General features: G+C 38.7%; 1 protein-coding gene across 2 annotated transcripts in view; it reads right to left on the reverse strand.

Moving 5' to 3' along the window:
• Ryr3 (ryanodine receptor 3) overlaps window positions 1–19,579 on the reverse strand; it is a 542,105-nt gene that overhangs the window by 289,423 nt on the left and 233,103 nt on the right. For both annotated transcript variants that reach the window (XM_029469442.1, XM_021156945.2), the window contains 6 exons: window positions 18,683–18,757; window positions 15,782–15,860; window positions 9,745–9,857; window positions 8,811–8,910; window positions 6,550–6,643; window positions 1,148–1,222 (listed from right to left, as the gene is read on the reverse strand). In XM_029469442.1, the coding sequence (XP_029325302.1) occupies window positions 1,148–1,222; window positions 6,550–6,643; window positions 8,811–8,910; window positions 9,745–9,857; window positions 15,782–15,860; window positions 18,683–18,757 (536 nt within the window). The remainder of the gene's footprint in view (window positions 1–1,147; window positions 1,223–6,549; window positions 6,644–8,810; window positions 8,911–9,744; window positions 9,858–15,781; window positions 15,861–18,682; window positions 18,758–19,579) is intronic.

Raw genomic sequence — 19,579 nt, forward strand, 5'->3', positions numbered from 1 at the left:
TGTGTATATATATATATATACATACACACACATATATTTGAAAGATTATTTAAGCAAGAAGTCTTGAGCTAGTCAATAAGTGGGTATCTCATTTTTAAAAAGATCAATGTTTCTTTTTTATACCATACACACACACACACACACACATATATATTTATATAATAACTTTTGTTGTTCAATACAAAAGTAATATACTCTAAATCAATATCTTCAAAAGTTTCTCAATAAACTATTTAAATGAGCAAAAGAGGAGAGGAAATGGGGGCATAGGAGCGGCTCTATTATATTCTTTTTATCTCTAATGGACCATTTTTTTTTTGGAGGTATACAACTCTTATGAGAGAGAATTCTTCCTGAATACTTTTTAAAAGAAACCCTGGCCTGGGTGCTAGGAAGGAAATGGAATAGAAGCAGGTTGCAATACTTTCTCCTTTCCTCTCATCCTAGCTGTTCAGCTCTAACCTAACTTACCCATCTTCTCGGCAAATAAAAGGATCCACTCTTAACCAGATGGGTCTTTAGTATTTGGAGTTTAAAGGATGAGTTACTCAAGCTTTAAAAGCTGTTACTCAAGCTCATGGTTGAAAAAAATCAGCCTTTGTTCCTTCCACCTACGTCCATTACTGTTTGAGACATTCTGACAAATGTTGTTTTCTTCACAGCTATGTGAGGTTTGAATCTTATTTTACTAGCTGCCATCATGACTACCTGTCTATCTTTGTTGTTTAAAGATAGCTCTTAACTGGAGCCAAGACATCTACTGAAGGCTTCCAGGGGATTTGTTTAATAAAATAATGGTGGTGGCAGCAAGCAGAGAGGGGAAACTCTACGGATGTTCAGTGGTAATTGCAAAGCTAGCCTCTGATTACCCAGGCTCTGTAAGAGTGGGGGGCAACTAACTTATACTCAAAAGAAGAGCCTGGAAAAATTGGGTGTAAGAGAGAGAGAGAGAGTGTGTGTGTGTGTGTGTGTGTGTGTGTGTGTGTGATTCTTTATAATCAAAACCATAGAAATTTTAGAATTTAGCTCTCAACCATGGGCTTTAGAGGGCTCATCTCAAGACATGACAAATGATAAATGTAAGAGAGTGAACTATACTGGAAAACCAACTATTCTTGCAAATGGCACCATCTAGACCATGTGTTACCTTATCCGAAGGGGTTCCACTCTCCATAGAGACCTGGCTCTGGCCCCAGCTCCTCCAGCTTCATAGAACACCCTCCTGTATGCAGAGTTGGAGATCAGTGCCAGTTCCTCCCAGTTCCTTGCCAGTGAAGGACAATTCCTTGCAGAGAAGGCTCATACCAGCTACTGAAGTCTCCCAAGACAACAAACTCAAAGGGAGGATTGGATGGTGTTTTTTTTTTTTAATCTCACTCTTAGGATAAATAAAAGCTGCCTAAGGGGAGGGGACACTCCACATGCAACAGATACTCAGATCACCAGAGGGACAGTGGAAAGAAGGGGGGTGGACAATGTCCCCCACTTCTACATTGTTCAAATGGCAGTCTTGTACCATGTTACTGACAAAGGATTCTCTGAGTCTTTTAGGTTAGGCTTCTCACTGTAGTTTCCATTTATTATAAATAGACATTTACTTTCAGGTCACAGGCAGAACAGTGTGAATCCCGTCATTATCCTAGGAAGCCTGGAACAAAGTTGTGTCTTCAGTTGCCATAGTTTTCATTGTTCCATTATTGCCTGGTTCTTTCTTCCCATCTTAGGAACTATCTTTTAATATGCTTGTAAACACTTTTTGCTTTGGATTAGTTTTAGATTTGTGAAGCGATTTCACAGATAGTCCACAGAGTTATTGTATAATGTCACTCAGTTCCTCTCACATTGTCACCTCAAATCATCAAGATTTGCCTAAACTGAAATACCAATGTTTGGTAACCAGTGTACTCAAACTCAGTACTCCATTCATATTTCACCAGAAGTTTGTGATTCTTACTCTCCTATTACAGGGCCTGATGCAGAGTTCCACCGTGGTCATTAGGTTTTCCCTCTCTACTTGACCTGCTATGTTCCCCACATCTCCCTTGTTTTCTTACAACTCAGAGTTTTGAGTAGCACAGTATGATTGATGCTTTTCTAATTATTATAAAATGTCTCAGTCTTTCGATCTGTACAATGGGAACCAACCTACTTAGATCACCAGTTATATGAATTAAATTGTTATACCTTTATTGATTAACTGCATTTTTGATTATTATTTTGATTATTGATTAACTGTTTTGTGCATGCATATATTCATTTCTGTGTGATTATACATAACTGTGCATGCAAAAAGGTCAGAGGAGGATGTTGGGTATCATGTTCTTGAGACTTCCAGACTGATCATTTAACTGCATTTGAATTCACCAGCCTTACATCCTACTGCTGTCATAGTTTGTCTATATAACAGAAATGAACTATTTAAATCTTCAGAAGAATTTGGACCTAGATTTTAGATTTAAAAAAAAAACCAAACCCATCTATAGTGATGAAGAGGAAATAGATACCTGATCCTTATGTTGAAGCAGTCTGAATTGTTCAAAAGATACATATAAAAGGGAAAGATCCCTGTTTTGGATCTGTTAGTACTATGAACTAGAAAAGATCTGTCAGTTCTCTGTGGTTCAAACCCCCTTGCCTGTAAAACTGGTCTAATAAGGGTAGTTAAATCATGGGATATAAAGACTCAATGTGGTTTTAAGAAGGAAGTTTAAAATGAATGTTCATAGATATATAAAGAACTATGAAATACAGATTTACCTAAATTTTTTAAAATATAGATTATCAATAAACATGTATAGACTAACACATTAAGAGCACAGAGATGCAAATATCATATTAAGCATGGTTACATCATTTAGGAGGGATTGTAGAGGACATTTTTAAGTCTTATTTTAAATTTATATACTGCTAGGAAATATTTAGTAAAGCAAATTTTATGTTCTTTTATAGCTTTAACTCCTAGGTATTTCTGTACCTGGCCAAAAATGGAAATGTTACTTTCCTGACTTTGCTATTTATACAGATTGATTGAAATTTTCACTGGGACATCTCTGCCTTCAGCAAAGGCTGAAAGAAAGGTAGAGATGAAGTGGCCTGCCTTGGGTCTCATGTGATTCAGCCCTGGAGCCATCATCAGAAGACCCTCTACTCCCAAGTTCTGAAGTATTCTTAAATGTCCATTATACCTAACTGAGACAATTCTAGCAGCTTGATCTGTTTAGTCTCAGAAAGTTACCATGATTGAAACAACTTGTTCCTGTTCTCTTAAATGACAGCAATAAGAGGAGCAGAGTGGGTGGACAGTCGAGTTGCTTTTGAAAGCCTGGCTGACATCTTAGCCTTGGCTCTAACAGGTTGAGTGACTTAGCTCAGGGCATTTGACAAGCCAGAGGCAGAGCCAAGCATCTGAGTTCAGAATGTGAGATTGCGGCTCTCTGGTTTCCATTCTTAGGTAATATTTCCATCAAGCCTGCCTATTCCCAGGGTTCAAAGGGAAGGAAAACAATTCTATCTGGGGAGTTGGTATCTTAGGAGTTCCTAGAATTTCTTAGCATGCTCTCTATTGCCTATTCCTTTTTCATGATTTTAGTGCTTTTGATGATTCTGTCTAGTTGACATTTTTTTCCCTGATAACGAACATCAATGAAGAGGTTTACTGTTTTTTATAGTCCCTAGACAGAAAGCAACACCAAGGCATCTTGTCATCATGCTTTCATTAAGAATGCCAGAATTTAGGCACCCAAGTCCCCAATGGTTGCTTCCTTACCCAATCTCAGTCCCTCATGCTTCCATGCAAAGGAAAGAGACAAGTATGTTTTGTCATCTTCTTTGGTAACACCAATCAGGTCCTATGGAGTCCTTGTCCACATCCAGGTGGCTCTTGCTGTTGCTTGTGACTGTACTCTTGCTCCATTGAACTTATTTTGGAACCTGATCACCATCTCCCTCATTCGCCCATGTTTTTCAAATACCTCTTTACTTTCCCCTTTACACAGGATCTTGTTAAAGCACTTAACAGGAATTATTATCAAAGCACGAGCCATCTTCATCCATCATAGTTTCAGATCAAGCCATTTCTATTGTGGCTATAGTTTCAATAAAAGAGATGAAGGCAACACATGTGGTAACCACTTTATGTCTTCCAAATTCCTGTCCCCAAGAGTAGAACAGAATAGAACAGGAGGGAAAAACTGATATAGATGTAGTGTGTTTCTTTTAGGTGTAGATAACCGCCATACAGGATTATAAACTTCCTTTCTCTTTCTTTCTTTCTTTCTTTCTTTCTTTCTTTCTTTCTTTCTTTCTCTCTCTCTCTCTCTCTCTCTCTCTCTCTCTCTCTCTCTCTCTCTNTCTTTCTTTCTTTCTTTCTTTCTTTCTCTCTCTCTCTCTCTCTCTCTCTCTCTCTCTCTCTCTCTCTCTCTTTCTTTCTTTCTTTCTTTCTTTCTGCTAACTGAAAGCCTTCCACAGTAAGATATAAAAGCAACAGTAAGCCAGCTGGTTAATCACAGAGCTAAGAGGCAGGGGCAGGTGGATGTCTACATCCACCAAATCTACAAAGTGATTCCTAGGCAAAACAGCTTATACAGTAAGACTCTCAAAAAAAAAAAAGTAGAAAAAAATCCACTCCACTAAAATCAAATAAAAACAAAACAAAGATGAAATGAAAAAACAAAAACAAAAACAAAAACCCAGCAACTGAATAAGAGCACATGACAATATTCTACGGGAAATAAGATCGACTGAACTTCCTTTGCAATGTAGACATCACTGTCAGCCACTAAGGAGGTTCAGAGTAAGTCACTCACAACACTTACATAGGTCTAGTTCCAGTGTGCTCTGGACTCTGTTCTATGTTACATCTGGGCCCTATGTAGGACAATCAGGGAACATAGTAAGTAGGAAGAGAGTCACACTGTGAGGGACTTAAATTACCAGTTGACAGTTTCTAAGATGCCCAGAACTACATTCAATCATGCTGCTTCTGGGTCCTTCAGCACACAGAACAAGGGGTGAGTACTGACAAAAAGCCAACCAAGCTCCAGCTTTCTAAGCTTCCATTCAAAACAAGTCAGGAGGCCACCATTGGCAGAAGTCTGATCAAGATGATCTTGAAAGTGTCAGGATTTGTCTCTGATGCCATCAATTAAGTAAAACTAATGTAGTTGAGAAGAATCTTGTAAGCACAACAACAAGCTAAGATACTGCAGTCACCAGATTGAACCAATTACTGTCAAAATTAAGTTGAATTTGGATAAGAGGTTTGATTTTTACTTAATATATGAGACTTCTACAGTTATAATGCAAAACATTTTATGTACTCTTCCTTTGAGTATAAGCAAAATAGTAATAAATCTTGAGTACATATTTACTATGTGCATTAATATCTTCCATTTAATAAAATTCTGAATCTTTTAAAAACTTTTTATTGAAGAAAAGTCATATAATATATTTGATATTCTTTCCTCTACTTCAAGTCTCCTCAGGTCCTCTCCAATTCCCTACCCAGACAATTTCATGTTCTCCCTCCCTCTCTCTCTTAAAACACACACACATACACACATACAAACCCATACTCCCCCACACACACTAAAAACAACAAAATAAAAAGTAAAAATAAAAACAGAAAAACTAAAGAAAAAATCAGTAAGAGAAAATATACAAAAACATAACAAAAAGCATACATGCATACATACACACACACACACACACACACACACACACACAAACACACACACACACACAAGTTAGTCTCCCTTACTGCTATTAGTGTATTGATTATTAGGCTAAAGGAACATAGCAATAAAGTGACTCCCAATTACATATACCCTTGCAATAGATGGGAATTAACAAAGAAATCCACAACTGGATCTTTATCAAACCCTTCAAGGTTACAGATGAGGAGGCAGAAAGAGTTAAAGAGCCAGAGATGCTGAATAACTTCAAGGAAACAGTGTCTTCTATATACACTAGGGCTGTTTTACTTAATTTTAAATCTTCAATGAGAGCCCATTAAACAATCACCTTTGGACTAAAGATACAGTTCACCTCTACTCTACCTCGAACTATAGTTCTTGAAACAGCTTCCTGCTAAGTCCATCTTCTGTTGGATTCTGATGCTTGGTTTCTCATACATGAGTTGGTATCAAGAAAAATGAAACCAACAATTCCATCTTAATTACTTGGTTCACTAAATGGGATAAATAGAGATAAGCTGCCTTTCAAGGACCAGCCATAACTTATGTGAATGCACAGCTTCTCTATTGCTGTGCTGCGGTGAGAGAATTGCTGATTTCTCTCCCCAAGGTGAATGATTCAGACTCAGGAGAAATCAAGACAATGAATGGCTTGAGATGCATTGTAGCATTGTTTGCTTAGATTTAACATAAACACATGTTTTTTGAGCAAAGTGGAGCTTGTGGCTAGATGAAGGTCAGTCCAAGTGAGAAAGACCTACACAAATCATGTGTGGCCAAATAAAAATGCAAACTCTTTAATAGGAGCTACCAGAGAGACAGCTCAGACAGAAGGATGAAGATAGTAGTGGCTTACCTGTGCTGAGAATCATTCTGATCTGTAGATGGTATCGTCAAACATTCATCATGACCGTGGAAAAGACGAACTACATGGCCACCAAGTAAGTATCCTATGAAAAAATGGTATACCACCATAACTGATCAAAAGCCTAAGGAGAACACTATGTTCAATACGGGTGAATTCATGCATGTGATAGCTTGCTCTACAAAACAAGAGAGGTACATGTGGCATAGTATAGAGTCCCTGAATTAAGGCCTCAGTGGAAAAGAATTCTAACTCTGGCAGTTAAGTTACTGAGAAATAAGTAAGGCCAAATATCAAGTAGAAGATGAAAGTAGTGTGTCAACTGTTATCACTAAAAATACAAAAAAGAAAAAAAAACCAGATAAAACAAAAGGAAAATCACTGTTAGAAAGAATAAGATTTTCAGTTTTATAAGAAGCTAATAACTCAATACCAAGTTACCAGATCTTATAATCTTACTCTACACACTTCTTGGCAAAATCCAAATCAAATTATGGTCATGGGATAGAAATGAGTCAGAACGGGGTGACAATCTGTTTTTAAGTGTTATTTAGGAAAAGGCAGTAATATGCTCTCAAGAGGTATTTTAGGAGAAGGTAGTTTTCAATTGCAGTTAACAAATGCAGACCAAATGTGATGGTGCATCTATTTCCAAAGTGGGGGCAGACTGACTCTAGCAGATCTGAATGGACATGTGCACCAACTGCTATCAACAAGCACTTAGATGTCTGCAAAGAGGAATCTCAATAGTTGTGAGTTCAGACCCTGAAAAGAAACAATAAACTTCAAGGGCATGATGACCCATTAGTCTTCAGATGAATCCCAAGTATTAATTCTGGGAGCATACTAGCAGGAGGCAGGCCCTGCTAAGCTAGTTTTGCACAAAGAAATTGGATTTGTTATTCTTCTGAATTAAAAAATCTCTAGGCTACTCCATTCTCAGGAGACATATGGACTTAATATGTTCAATGTCTGTATTAGGAGTTTTTCTTTTTAAATCACATAATTAGATCACTTGGGGGGGTGCTGTCTCCAACTATTTTGGGTGCAGGATTAAAACATTAACAATGAGAAATCATGCCAGAGGGGAAAATGGTGTTATCAGAGCATATTGTACAGAGATGGTTGAAGTTGCCTTAGCACTTTTTAAAAACAGAGGCAAAAAAAGATTAGCTTAAACTTTCCTCAAATATTCACAAGTATTTTTCCAATAGCTAATTATACTAATATGTACAGTTGCATCTTTTGCATTTAAATAATTCAAGACATACTAAAGGGAATTCCTAGTAGCCAATTTACATAGAAAATTAAAAACCTCAGCCATCAAGCCCTTGATTAAACTCTTTATCCTCTCTTGATGGCGAGACTATTGCCACTTCAGAGTCCATCATGAATAGCTTGTGGGCTTTTCCAATCAATATCCCCCTCATCTGAGAAAACAGCCAAGTGCTATGCATTACATTTTTTTTTAAAGATGAAATCTGTGTGAGGGTGGATCACAGTCACACAGAAAGCATCAAGTGAAGGGCTATTAATGTCCACGAGGACAGGGTTATGGATGCTGAAAGGCCTTTCTCCACCTAGCCAGATGACCAAGCTGATGAGCTCTTTAGATTTCATCCACACAAGGGCACTCAGTGCTTCTGTGAGGACACTCCTTAATTAATCTCTACAAGTTCTCTGTTGGGACCAAGATAATTTTATTTCTGTGGTGAAGATGAAACAGTTAACATCGAGACCGGCTGAAACTTTCCAAGGAAAGATTTACAATAGGGAGTCTTGATTCCTGATAGGAGGGAAAGACTGATGGTAAATTTACAAAGGTATATTAATATTTTATGCATATGTACACGTGTGTGTATGTGTGTGTGTGTGTGTGTGTGTGTGTGTGTGTGAGAGAGAGAGAGAGGGGGGGGTGGCGTTGGGGTATAAGCCATTTCATCTTTCCAGCAAATGATCTTTTCCAAGATGGAAGTTTCTAGGCCTGTTTACTTATCAATAGTAAGCATGAATAACAAAATAAAAATACTTACCAATAGTAAGAAACTCCTGTGTGCTTGTAGTGATAAACTAACAACAGGTACCAAAGAATTAAATCAAGGTCAACAATGCCCGTGGGGAGTAAGAATAGAAAATAACCTATACTGACATCAAATACAGAAAGCCATGCTGTCTGTGGGTGTCGAGGGACAGCAGAAATTGTTAACATACACAGCTCAGAGGGAATGGCAGGCAGCAGTACAAAGGCCTACCTTCTTCAATGCTACTTCCTGAGCAGGTAGGATGTACGTTCCAGAGCGTTTGCATAAAGGAGGCATCCACTTGTATGCTACCATTTGATATCGAGAGATGCTGGGGTGGAAAAAGAAAAGAAACCTCCTTTAAACCACTAGTCCATTTCCACCATTGCTGCCCATCAGAATGGCAAGCATTAAGTTAAACAGCCTCCCTTCCCCATGGTTCCGTCTACATATGTGTGGGACCTTTCTTTGCCCAGTCTTCAAGCAGTTTCATAGGTGGCACTTTATTCCTGGGAGAACTATGCAGCCATAGAGGTGACAGACAAGTGTTAACCTTGTCACCTCAGATGCATCCCCGACTCTACACAATTATAAAATGTCTGCTTCTTATAGGATGAAAAGAAATTTCACAAATGGGAATAAAATTACTTCAACATTTGGAGACAGCAAGGCAAAAGTGGCTGGTAGGATTGGCCCTATGATAAACTGCTGAGAAATTCAACACTTATCTTTGGCATTTCTCTATCTTCAGGCATCCCTATGATGAGTGGAGCTTCACTAGTGCCCAACCTTAGGTGAAAGACCTCATATGCATCTGTCAGCCTCTGTAATAGCCCATGTGTTAACATTTTTACACCCCACCCCCTAGTCTCTATCAAGCTAATTTCCCTGCATTCCTTTTTGCTGGCTTGTTTTCTACTTGGCAAGAGCCACACAATGTGATAAATTCAGAGTAATATGACTTAATTCTTCTTAGCAGCATTTGCTGGATCCAACACAATAATCTAAAAGGAAAGCTAACAGTTAAATTCCTGGTACTAGGATTGTGTTACAGGGGAGAGATACCTTGTCCTACCCAGCTTGCAGTGGCTCTGTTTCCCCCTGGCCACCCATTACTAAAGGGGCATTCTGAATAGAAAAGATGCTTCTGCCAAGAGGTACTTACAAGATATCTTTCAGAGGACACACTGACGAGGATAAGGTCATCTCCAATTCGTACTTTCTCTCCTTCAGACCTTTGTTTGGAAGCAGGATGTATGGTCCACCAACAGGCTTCTCCTACATGAATGCCTCATGAGTTAGCCTCTGTATCCTAAAAGGCAGTCATCCTAACTCTGCCCCAAAGACGTACCTCTTATTCCCTCCAAAGACGTACCTCTCCCTTTGCCTAGCTTAGTTCCCATTAACCTACATATAACCTTCCTGTTGTCTATTGTGTACCTTTGAATATATTTTTATTTTAAAGACATAAAGCCAGAAAGACAGAGAGACAAAATTTGGGTAAGACTGTTGGAGGTCAGTAGTTCAGAAGTCTGAATATTTTTAATGGACATAAGATATGATTTCTTCACAATTCCCGTGACATATTTTTTTAATGGATTGATTTCAGAGTCTATTTTGGTAGTGCATGTAGAGACAAGAAGATCAGAAGTTCAAGTCTTTCCTTGGCTTAATGAGTTTGAGACTATATTAAAGGATCTCAATTCTTGTCCCCACAGAAAGGGGGCCTTGAGGACCCTCTTTCATTGACATATTGAACATTTAAACCATTTTTATCATTCTTCTGCACCTTCTATGAAGTACACTGAAACCATAGTAAATAGACTTTTTTTGTTTGTCTCTTAAGGTCCAAACCTATAAGATCTAACACAGCTTAAAACATATGAAAATATATGTACCAAAAACTGTTAGTGAAAAAAATTCACAATTTTAACTAAGACAATGGAGAAGAAGCCACTGACTTAAAAGCACACCCCGCTATGAATAGATTCCAGCAGGAAAACCACTTGGGCTGGAGGTAAAGATGGGTTGTAAACAGGAAGAATGGCTAAAAGAGGTTTTAAGGACATTTAAGCCCCAGATCCCCTCCTCATCCCACACAAGCAGTTGTTTCCTCCTCCTCCAGGGTACAGAAGAATTGTGGTGTTGCCAACCACCAAGGGTCTGGTCTTGGAAATACTGTAAGATGCTGCCTAATTAGAAAGTGGAGTCATTCTGAGAACACACAACTACAGTTTATGAATGGTTAGAAATACCCTAGCTTCTCTCCCTTCTCTTCTACTCCTCAGCTTCCAGAACACCAGTTGCAAAAGCAGAATGGTTTTTACCAGTCCTCAGATTTAAGGGCTGATTTTTTTAGGGAGGCCAATGTACTAAAGGTTACGATGCCAGGGTTTGAGATTCTCCTCTTAAATGCCCAGGGTTCTGAAATATAAACCCAGAGTGAGGTTTAACACATGCCAAGCTCCATCCCAGCTTCCTGTCTGCTTTTATGACTTTGGCCTAAATATGAGCAAAGACAAAAGATTACATGGAATTTGAGGAAAGCCTCTAACATTGACATTGGTGGGGAGGCCCCAAAGGGAAAAAAATAAAGATTATATGAGAAAAAAAGCTTTAAATAATTTTACAACTAACAATCTCACAAAAGAAAGGAAATATTATACCCCGGAAGTATCATGAAGAATCTCTTAGAAAGTGAAAAAATTACTCTGAAGAGAAAAAAGATGAGTATAAACAGTTGAAAAGTCTCCCAAAAGGAACACACACACACACACACACACACACACACACACACACACACACACACAAGATTAGAAACAGGAAGGAAAAAATTAGAGTTGAGCATAGCAGCACACACCTTAAATCCCAGTACTCAGGAGGCATCAGCAGGCAGGCAGACCACTTAGATTGAAGCCAGCCTGGTCTACATAGAGAGTTGAAGGATGACAGAGTAAGACTATATCTTTAGAAAAGAAGAGAATTATGATTTGAGAGGGAGAGAGGAGAGGGAAGGAAGACTTGGAAGGAGATGCTATGTGAGGTCTTTGGAGGAGGAAAGGGGAGAAGAAAATGATGCGATTATATTTCAGTCAAGATAAAATTCTAAAAAAGTTCCTAAAAATCAATCTAGAAAGATCCCCAGAAAGCATGAATAGAGACTATTAACAGAGAAATAATATTTCTAAAACTTTCCAAGTTCTGGACAATAAACACCTGCGAGTAGAAAAGTTCCCAGAGTTCTTTGCCTAGGTAAGCATTCACCCTACACGGCATCCTCCTGAGACTGCACAACAGGAAGGATCCACAAGACACACCATGGAACTTCAGACATTAGAGAAAGAAACAAGAGATCTTAGAAAAGAAAAACCATCACACACAAAGCATCAGGAATCAGAACATGCTTGTCTCAATAGCCAGAACACAAGTTAAAAGCAAGCCAGCAGGAAGCCAAGAAAAAATACTTTTAATACAGAATTAAGCTAAATTATGAATTATGAAGCTAGAATGAACAAACCTTCAGATAACTTGGTGCCTACAAACATCTTTTTCTGTGAAAGCTAACGTGTGGTATGTTTCACCAAAATGCAATAGTTAGTAAGCCATAATGAGGTGGAGGAAACATAGAATCTAGAAGAGGCAACACAGGCTCCTTGAGTGATGATGGATGTCTCTAAGAATGTGAAGAGATAATGTGACCGAACCTAATAATTTAGGGACATTTTTTGGCCAATGGAAAAGCTTGGAAGTAAATCCACTGTTTAGTAACAGAAGACAAAACAAATTAAGACAAAGTCTTAAAGCAATAAAACAAACTTGACTCTAAGTACACCATGTGGGTTACTTACAAATATGTGACAGTAGTTATATCAATGTAGCTTTGCTTTGGTTTTTATGTAAAAATAGATATGAACATACTGAAAATGTAAGGAAGAAGGGTGGTGAAGAGTACAGCATAAGAATAAAGCTTTATCAAAACACGGATAGATAAAACTAATCTAGAAAGAAGAATGAAGTGACAGTATGTACATATTTTTCATAAAAAACAGCAAGTGATATTAGAAGAGCTGAACACAGATGCCTGAGGTAGGGACCTATTGGCAGGAACAGATATTTTTAATAAACATCAGAGTCCCATTTATCTTTTAAAATTTAATTATGTGTAGGTATTTGATTAAATTTGAAAATGCATTATAAAAGAATATGACCTTTACATTAAAAGTGAAAAGTGACCAGCCTATTCAGCGTATACTCTGGGGTCCATGAAAGGGCATGAGAATGAAGAGCACCACAAATGGACATACACAAAAGATGGAGGGGTGCTTTTCTGCCACTTCTCTTGTCCCTGGAGTCATTCCCTGAACTCCTAGTGTGGACCAACCAGTCAGTCACTGGCTCCAAAATGCATGGCAGCACTTGCAGAGTGCATATGATGTCATTTTTACATCCATTTCTTCATAAATCTGAGTTCTAAATGTGTGCCTAAACACTGAAATCAAAACCTTAAAAGTGTGAAGAACTGAGTCACCAAACTCATGAGTACAGTCATTATTCAGTCTGTTAAATCCAAGAATTTACCAGTGTGTAGGTTAAAAAAAAAAAATCAGACTGTCGATAAAACATCCATCCCTTAAACGATGTCTTCACACGTTCTCTTTGACATCCAGCACAGATAAGGATCAGCCTGCTTCTTCAAACCTCCAGAGATGTTCCTGTGCTAAAGATCATTCACAAGATTGCTGGCTAAAGAACTAGGATTCTAACCAGGCAGATTCCATGTGACCCCTCTTCAGGGTAGGTCTTATCCCATAAAACCCCAGTCGTTAATGGTGGAAGCCAGAGCACTCTACAGACTCAAGGATAATAGACCAAGGGTGAAAGAAAAGTGAAGTACTTCAGGCAATACATTTGCACAAAGATACAGTCAGCCAACCCTTTTCTATGTATCCACACATCAGCTTCTGCGCAGCCTGTTTGAACCTGGCCTGGCTTATATATCTCCTAGGTCTGCTGTCACCAAAGTCCCTACAAATTGTTTCCAGGGACTCAGAAAGCAACTTTGGTAACGAGTAACAGAATCTCCTTTCATTCCCTTTCATTAGAGGCTCTGATAGTAAATGAACTACACTGCCTGAACTCTTTACTGGAATTTGGTGTTTCTTCATCCCTTTCCAGCTTTCAGAAAATATAACACCGTTTTGCTGCTTTATAAATAGAGGGACTATATATGAGTTTTCTGATTGCGTGCTCCAAGATTGGCATCTGGCTTATACAGAGAGGCCAACTTATATCCATACTATGACATTTTACTCAATTTGTAATTTTTTATTCAAGATTGACAACATTTTAGAGGAAATTATACTAGAAGAAAACCACATAAGCTGGAAACAAAGAAACCCCAAATCCAATTCACACATGATCTTATTTTAGTGGGAAAAAGGTCACGAGAGTCAGATATAAGCTCCATTTTTTTTTTTCTGTGTACAAAGGGAGAGGACACTGCTGTGCAGGCTACAGAAACAGTGGGGGCACATATACAGGATTCTACATGTTTTCTGATTATCACAAAATCAGATATCTGAGTCCTTACTTGATAATCTCGGCTCATTTTAGAGCAATAGCATAGACTTTTGTCTTTCTTTGGAGGTGTAACATTGGAACTGCTGTCCTGTTAGTGGGAAATGCGATAACATTAGATGATATTCCAACACAATTTCTGTAGTTGCTGAAGTGATTTTACTTTCCTTGTCTCTCTTTCTACAGCCTGGTTAGCTCTGAAGCCCTCATTGTAGTCTGATTCTACTCAGTATCCTGCCAGCAAATCCTTAATTGTCTTGAAGTCATCTGAATCAGTTTCTGTTTCTTGCAACCACAGCTTCTAATTGGTAATAGCACAACCTCTACCCAGAGCAGAAATTCTATCAGCAATGCCCTTGACTGATGGTCCAACTGTTCGTACAGGTTTCCAGCCACAGAGAGCATGCTATGTCTCCTGGATAGCTATTCCTCTGCTGGTTAATGCAGATATTACAAAGCATTTTCCTTTACTGAGGTGAAATATGTATTGTTTCAACATTTATCTGCTTCTCTGTTGGTCTTCAGAATAGCCCCCAGGAAACTGGTATTTTCTTGATAGTGTAACTTTTAAAAATAGTTTTCCTGGGCATCTGTCCTTAATTTTTGAATTCTAGAGAGTGAGTTGGTATCATTTGGGTCACCACTTTTCTTCGTACCAACTTCTAAAAAGAATTTGCTTTGTAGCTTAGACTGGTCTTAATCCTCCTAGGTAGCCCATGCTGACCTTGAACTCATGATTCTCCTTTCTCAGCCTCCATAATACCATTCTGTTGGCTGACTGTATATATATATGCTGACTGTATATATATACATATATACACACACATATCTATATATACATGTATATAATTACTTTATTCACATGCATATGTATATGCAGAAGAGTAGAGGTATCCAATGTATTTGATACTTTGTAAAAGACAAATAACATTAGATTATTCATTGTGAAATTTAATAAAAGAATATCTCCCTTTTAAACTAGTTCTATCACAAAGGTTTTAAGTTTAGATAAAGTATACTGACATTTTGTCATTGCTTTTTCAATTATTTGACAATTGAGCTTTTTGGTTGTTGATATCTTTATTTTCTGGCAAAACAAAACCACCATTTCTTCCTCACAGAGTTAAGTTTTATATGCGGTATTTTAAGCAATAACCTAAGTAAGCTTATAGAAAAATATACAGTAAGTATGCTGGAGATGCACTGGGAGGACAGAGCTGAGGCTGGTGGGCACCACTGATGTGATTTGGGAATGGAATGTTTGCAGAATACAAAGGTCCTAGTTCTCTATACTAGGCACCGTATTTCACTATTATGAAGTCATTTTATTTGTTGCCTTAGTAGTTACTCAGTACCTTTGGTCCCCAAGAACTAAACTGTCTATTTATAGCAATAATCCATTAGAGCAGTTTCAGCTCTCAGGCTTCAAACATCACACTGTCCCTGCCCAAGTACCCATGTTTCCAGGCTTCACACATCCTTCCGTGACTCAGCCTCAGAGGTTTTTAAATTTATCTGTTTAACCCTGCTGATGTACAATTCCAAATGAGTAATGTATTCAGCATCTTTCTCAAAAGTCCTTAGCATAAGACCCCACCAGCCCGAAGCTGGCAATGACAACTTACCTGTGGCATGTTCCCGCAGACCTACATCAAAGGCAAGTTTATCTGTCTGGGATCTTGACGTGGTCAAGCACGTTAGATACTGTGGAGCAAGAGCACAAGCTAGGAGTCACACCCTTTCACCAGTTCCTGGCACCAACACAGTTAACTTCCCATTAGGCCCAGTCTTCCCCCCACATCTCAAAGACATTCTTATCTGATGGTTTAGTAATTTCTAGGACTTTATATAGTAAAATTGAAATATTCAGTATTCTTTACTACAAAGGTATTCCAAGAAACTTTTAACTTGAACTGGAAAACGATATAAATGGACCACTAATGACCAGCAGTAAAGAATCAGATAGATCAATGCTGGTTCTTCTGTTTTATGGACTATTGTGCCACTCCATTAAGAGTACTGATAAAGAATGTGTAGGTAACAAATATTTATTTTTATAAGATGTTGAGCCAAGAAGTCACATAAAATAGCACATTTGTATAATTGACGCATACACAAAACTTTAATGTATAACACATAATAGAATGAATTACATCGGAATAATCATAAAAATTGTGCTCAGATAAGTAATGTGGGTGGGAGAAGTTGGGGAATCAGATAATTCTCCCTATTTCTTCTAATTTAATATTTTCTGAGGACTTCATACATGAGTACTGCATCTATTTCATTCCTGCCCCTCCCTCTCAACTCTTCCTATATGGCCTCCCAAATTCATGACCTCTCTGATTATTTTTTTTTACACAGATATACATATGTATGTATGAGTGTGCCCACACATGCATGCACCCTCCCCCCACATGTATATATATATATATATATATATATATATATATATATATATATAATCTACTGCATCCATGTGTCCAGGAGTGATCACTTATGGTTGGATAGCCAATATGGGACTTTGTTCTTTGAGCAGATGGATTTTCCCTCACTCAGCAGTCATTAGCCACAAGTAGATCTTCATCTAGGGCAGTGGTTCTCAACCTTGCTAATGCTGTGACTCTTTAATACAGATCCCCCGGCTGTGGTGACCTCCCCCATCATAAAATTACTTTATTGTTACTTCATAGCTGCAAATTTGCTACTATTATAAATCATCATATAAATATCTGTGTTTCCCAATGGTTTTAGGCAGCCATCATGAAAACATCATTCGATCCCAAGGGGTTGAGAACCACTGATCTAGGGGATGGGGCACCTGTGGGAATTCCCCTGTCCATGGTGCCATATCAACTGCTACTAGCTTTACTCTTTAAAAAACTCCTGAGTTTTTAAACCTCTCGAAATAACATGTATCCTTTTCTGTGGATTATAATAAGAGATATGCAGGTGAAACTTTAAAAAAAAATTTTTTTTAAAGCAGCTTAACAAAGGAAATAAACCCAGGGCCCTTCCCTTGCCTTCTTTGCTGATGGCACAGTGGTATAGGCTGGAATTAGAGTGTGAGGGAAAGAAGCCCAGGCACACTTCTAGCTCTCTGCAAGCAGGTGGAAAATTGTTGCATTATAAAATGTCTTATCCCAACAGCTTTATTCCAAAGCCACTTTTAAAAAGCCAACGCAGAGTTTATGTTAATATGGCTTTTTTTTTTTCTTTTTAGTGAATTTAACATCTCTACCAAGCTGCTAGCTGCTAGTTTGGAGAGCCATGGGGGATATATTGGTTCAAGACTTATTTATTCTATCTGGGTAAAAAAAACACATTTTAGGGTCTCATTTGCTCTCCACATAAGCAACAGATTCTAAAAGGTGATCATGTCTCCTTTCCAGTGACTGCCAGGAAAATGGTTCCCCATCCAAACCTGTCCCAGTACTCAGATACAGTTTTGTTCTGTCCTTCACTGTGATGGACTAAAATAGTGAGTGCTCAGTCTGAAAGGTCAACTTTGTACTAGTCAGTGTTCAGACAAAATATGCTGCAGCAAAATCAATTATTTAAGAAGTTAGCCGCTGATTGCACTACAATTTGATAGTCTAAGCTTCCAGAAGAATGTTTCATGAAGAACATGCGTAAGTGGGTGAAAATAAGCAGCGGTCTCCCTACTCCCCATCCCACTGCTAAGATCACATGTTGTCATGCCAACTCTTTAGGTAAGTGCTAGGTCTCTGAACTCAGGCCCTCATGTTTGCACGCTTAGTGTATCAGTTTTACTAGGGTTAGGAAATGACTATTCTTCCTTATACCAATAGCATTTGAGAATTATATACTTAGGAGCGAACAGAAAAATACTGTTGGAGACAATTCATTTTATACTAAATCGACATCACAACATTCTTAATAACTCTTTGCGAAACATTGTTAGCATATGCATTTTCCAAGTTATATTTATTATATTACTGCATGGTTTTCTTTCCAAGCTCTTGCTTCCCAAGTTAGGCTGAATTATCCCTCTTCTAGTTTTCTGGTTTTAAATCCCTGATTAGTTATAGCCTGGACCAGTTTTCCATGATCGCCTCATCCATTATCTTCCTCCTACCACCAGATTAGCATAATACCTTCAAATTCTTCCAGGACTGAAGGCCCTGGACATGACTCCATTCCTTTAGCTGTGTACAAGTAGAGAAATGTCACGCAATTCCCATTTGGTTTGTTTTCTTTGTAGACTAAATAAATCAGTTACTCCACAGTTCATTTGATCAGTCATGCATCTAAGAAATATTTACTGCGTACCTAGCATGTGAAAGTACTGTACATGGTGGGGTTACACTGGCTGAATTTTAAAGAAAAGGAACAGCTCTTTTCCTCACTCAGTGGGACACACACTCAGCAAACAGAAATTGCTGGAACTCAAGGGGAGCAATAGGAAGACAACAATGAGTTGAATTATTTATATTCTGAGCTAATCCCAGTGTTCATCCTTTCTTCCTCATGAATGGTGAAAGCTGTCGTCTCCATGTGCTTACCATTCCACTGAAAGAGTGCCGCAGGAGAATTGCATGCCCGTAGAGCAGGGTCCTGTGGCCACCCCCTTGTGCCGCCTGTGGGAACGAGGAAAGAAAACTGTCAGCACACACCAGCTGTGGCTTTTCTGGCAGAGAGGCAGCACAATTTGGGATGCAGACACCAAGAAAAATATTTATGGCAAAACTCCCAAATAATTCATTCAAGAAGCACATGTCCAGCTGATTGATGGCGGAAGACTTGTGAGCACAGCCATGCGGCATCCTTGGGCGAGGGCAGGGAGGCCTGCTGCTCTTCTCAGAACCCGCCTCTGCCCAGGATGAGCAGAACAGAAACGCAGAACTGTTCTACGCTGGAAGCATGTGAATGAGGAGGGGGCTCTGCTTACCTTCCTTTGAAACTTCTCAGAAGCAGCCAGAATGAGAGAGAAACAAGTATGGAGTAACTACAGCCTAGTGCAGGATGATAACATGGTGGACCGCATTGATATGCACTCTGGGTCTTGCAGTCTATTGCTCCCTTCTGGGCACTGGTGCTTTCTGCCCACGCAACTCAAATGGCCCTTTTTATACAGATCTTACCAACTATGCATGGTTCTGACATCCAGGACTTTAAAAGAGTAACTAGTCCTGCTAAATAGTCCCCTTAGTGGAGAGACCCATGTGACTGTCTTCTTTGCCCTCCTCTGCACATTCATTTTGATGATTTGGTAGTGGTTGACCAACCAGAAGAGAGGAAGGGCAGAGAAGATAAAATAGCCCAAAGGAAATCAAGCCATTGGTACCTGAGCTTCTGACTCTGATCAACACAGTGCTATGCTGAAATGAACAACATATGCTATGAAGCAAGGATCTAACTTATTCCAGTTACAAGTGGGTAGAAAACAGTCAGCTAAAATT

Source organism: Mus caroli, chromosome 2 (assembly GCF_900094665.2).
Source record: "Mus caroli chromosome 2, CAROLI_EIJ_v1.1, whole genome shotgun sequence".
Classification (NCBI taxonomy): Eukaryota; Metazoa; Chordata; class Mammalia; order Rodentia; family Muridae; genus Mus; species Mus caroli.